General features: G+C 65.2%; 1 protein-coding gene across 1 annotated transcript in view; it reads right to left on the bottom strand.

Annotated features, from left to right (window-relative positions):
• Window positions 1–809, bottom strand: part of LOC120497699 (vesicular glutamate transporter 1-like) — a gene marked incomplete at its 5' end in the record, with an annotated part of 4,705 nt that extends 3,896 nt beyond the window's left edge. The window contains 2 exons of the mRNA XM_039699480.1: window positions 482–609; window positions 682–809. Of these exons, the coding sequence (XP_039555414.1) occupies window positions 482–609; window positions 682–809 (256 nt within the window). The remainder of the gene's footprint in view (window positions 1–481; window positions 610–681) is intronic.
• Between the last annotated feature and the right edge of the window lie 60 nt (window positions 810–869).

The following is an 869-nucleotide window of genomic DNA, read 5'->3' as shown; positions in this document are numbered from 1 at the left end:
AATCGCCCCCAGATCCCTGCTGACCTCGGCCAGGCCCTGCATGACGCGCACGGCGATGACGCAGGCCCCAAACACCCAACACCACCCAAAACCACCCAAAACCACCCCAAACCCGCCCAAAAATACCCCCAAAACACCCCAAACCACCCAAAATCCCCCGAAACCCCCCCAAAACCAGCTCGCCCTGCATGACACGCACGGCGCTGACGCAGGCCCCAAACACCCAACACCACCCCAAACCACCCAACACCACCCAAAAACCACCCAAAACCACCCAAAACCACCCCAAAACACCCCAAACCACCCAAAATCCCCCGAAATCCTCCCAAAACCAGCTCCTGACCTCGACCAGGCCCTGCATGACGCGCACGGCGATGACACAGGCCCCAAACACCCAACACCACCCAAAACCACCCCAAACCCACCCAAAAACCACCCAAAACACCCCAAACCTCCCAAAACCCCCCGAAATCCCCCCAAAACCAGCTCCTGACCTCCACCAGGCCCTGCATGACGCGCACGGCGATGACGCAGCCGACGTGGGTGCGCGCGGCCGACGGGATCAGCATGTTGAGCACCGAGGTGGACACGATGGCCAGCCCGAACACCCTGCCCGGGGACGCCCAGGTGACCCCGGGGGACACCCGCGGGCCCGGCCACGCCCCCCGGCCCCGCCCTCACCTGTTGGCGGCGAATTTCTGGGCGATGAAGCCGCCGGGGATCTGCGTGACGATGTAGCCCCAGAAGAAGGAGCCGTGGATCATCCCCACCGTCTCGGGGTCCCAGTTGAACTGGGCGCGCTGGGGGGGACGGGGAGGGGTCGGCGGGGCGGGGGACACACCCAGGACACGCCCAGGACACGCCCTGGG

The sequence above is a fragment of the Passer montanus genome, unplaced genomic scaffold (genome assembly GCF_014805655.1).
Source record: "Passer montanus isolate IOZ18808 unplaced genomic scaffold, ASM1480565v1 scaffold1340, whole genome shotgun sequence".
NCBI lineage: Eukaryota > Metazoa > Chordata > Aves > Passeriformes > Passeridae > Passer > Passer montanus.
This window is presented reverse-complemented; position numbering and strand designations above follow the sequence as displayed.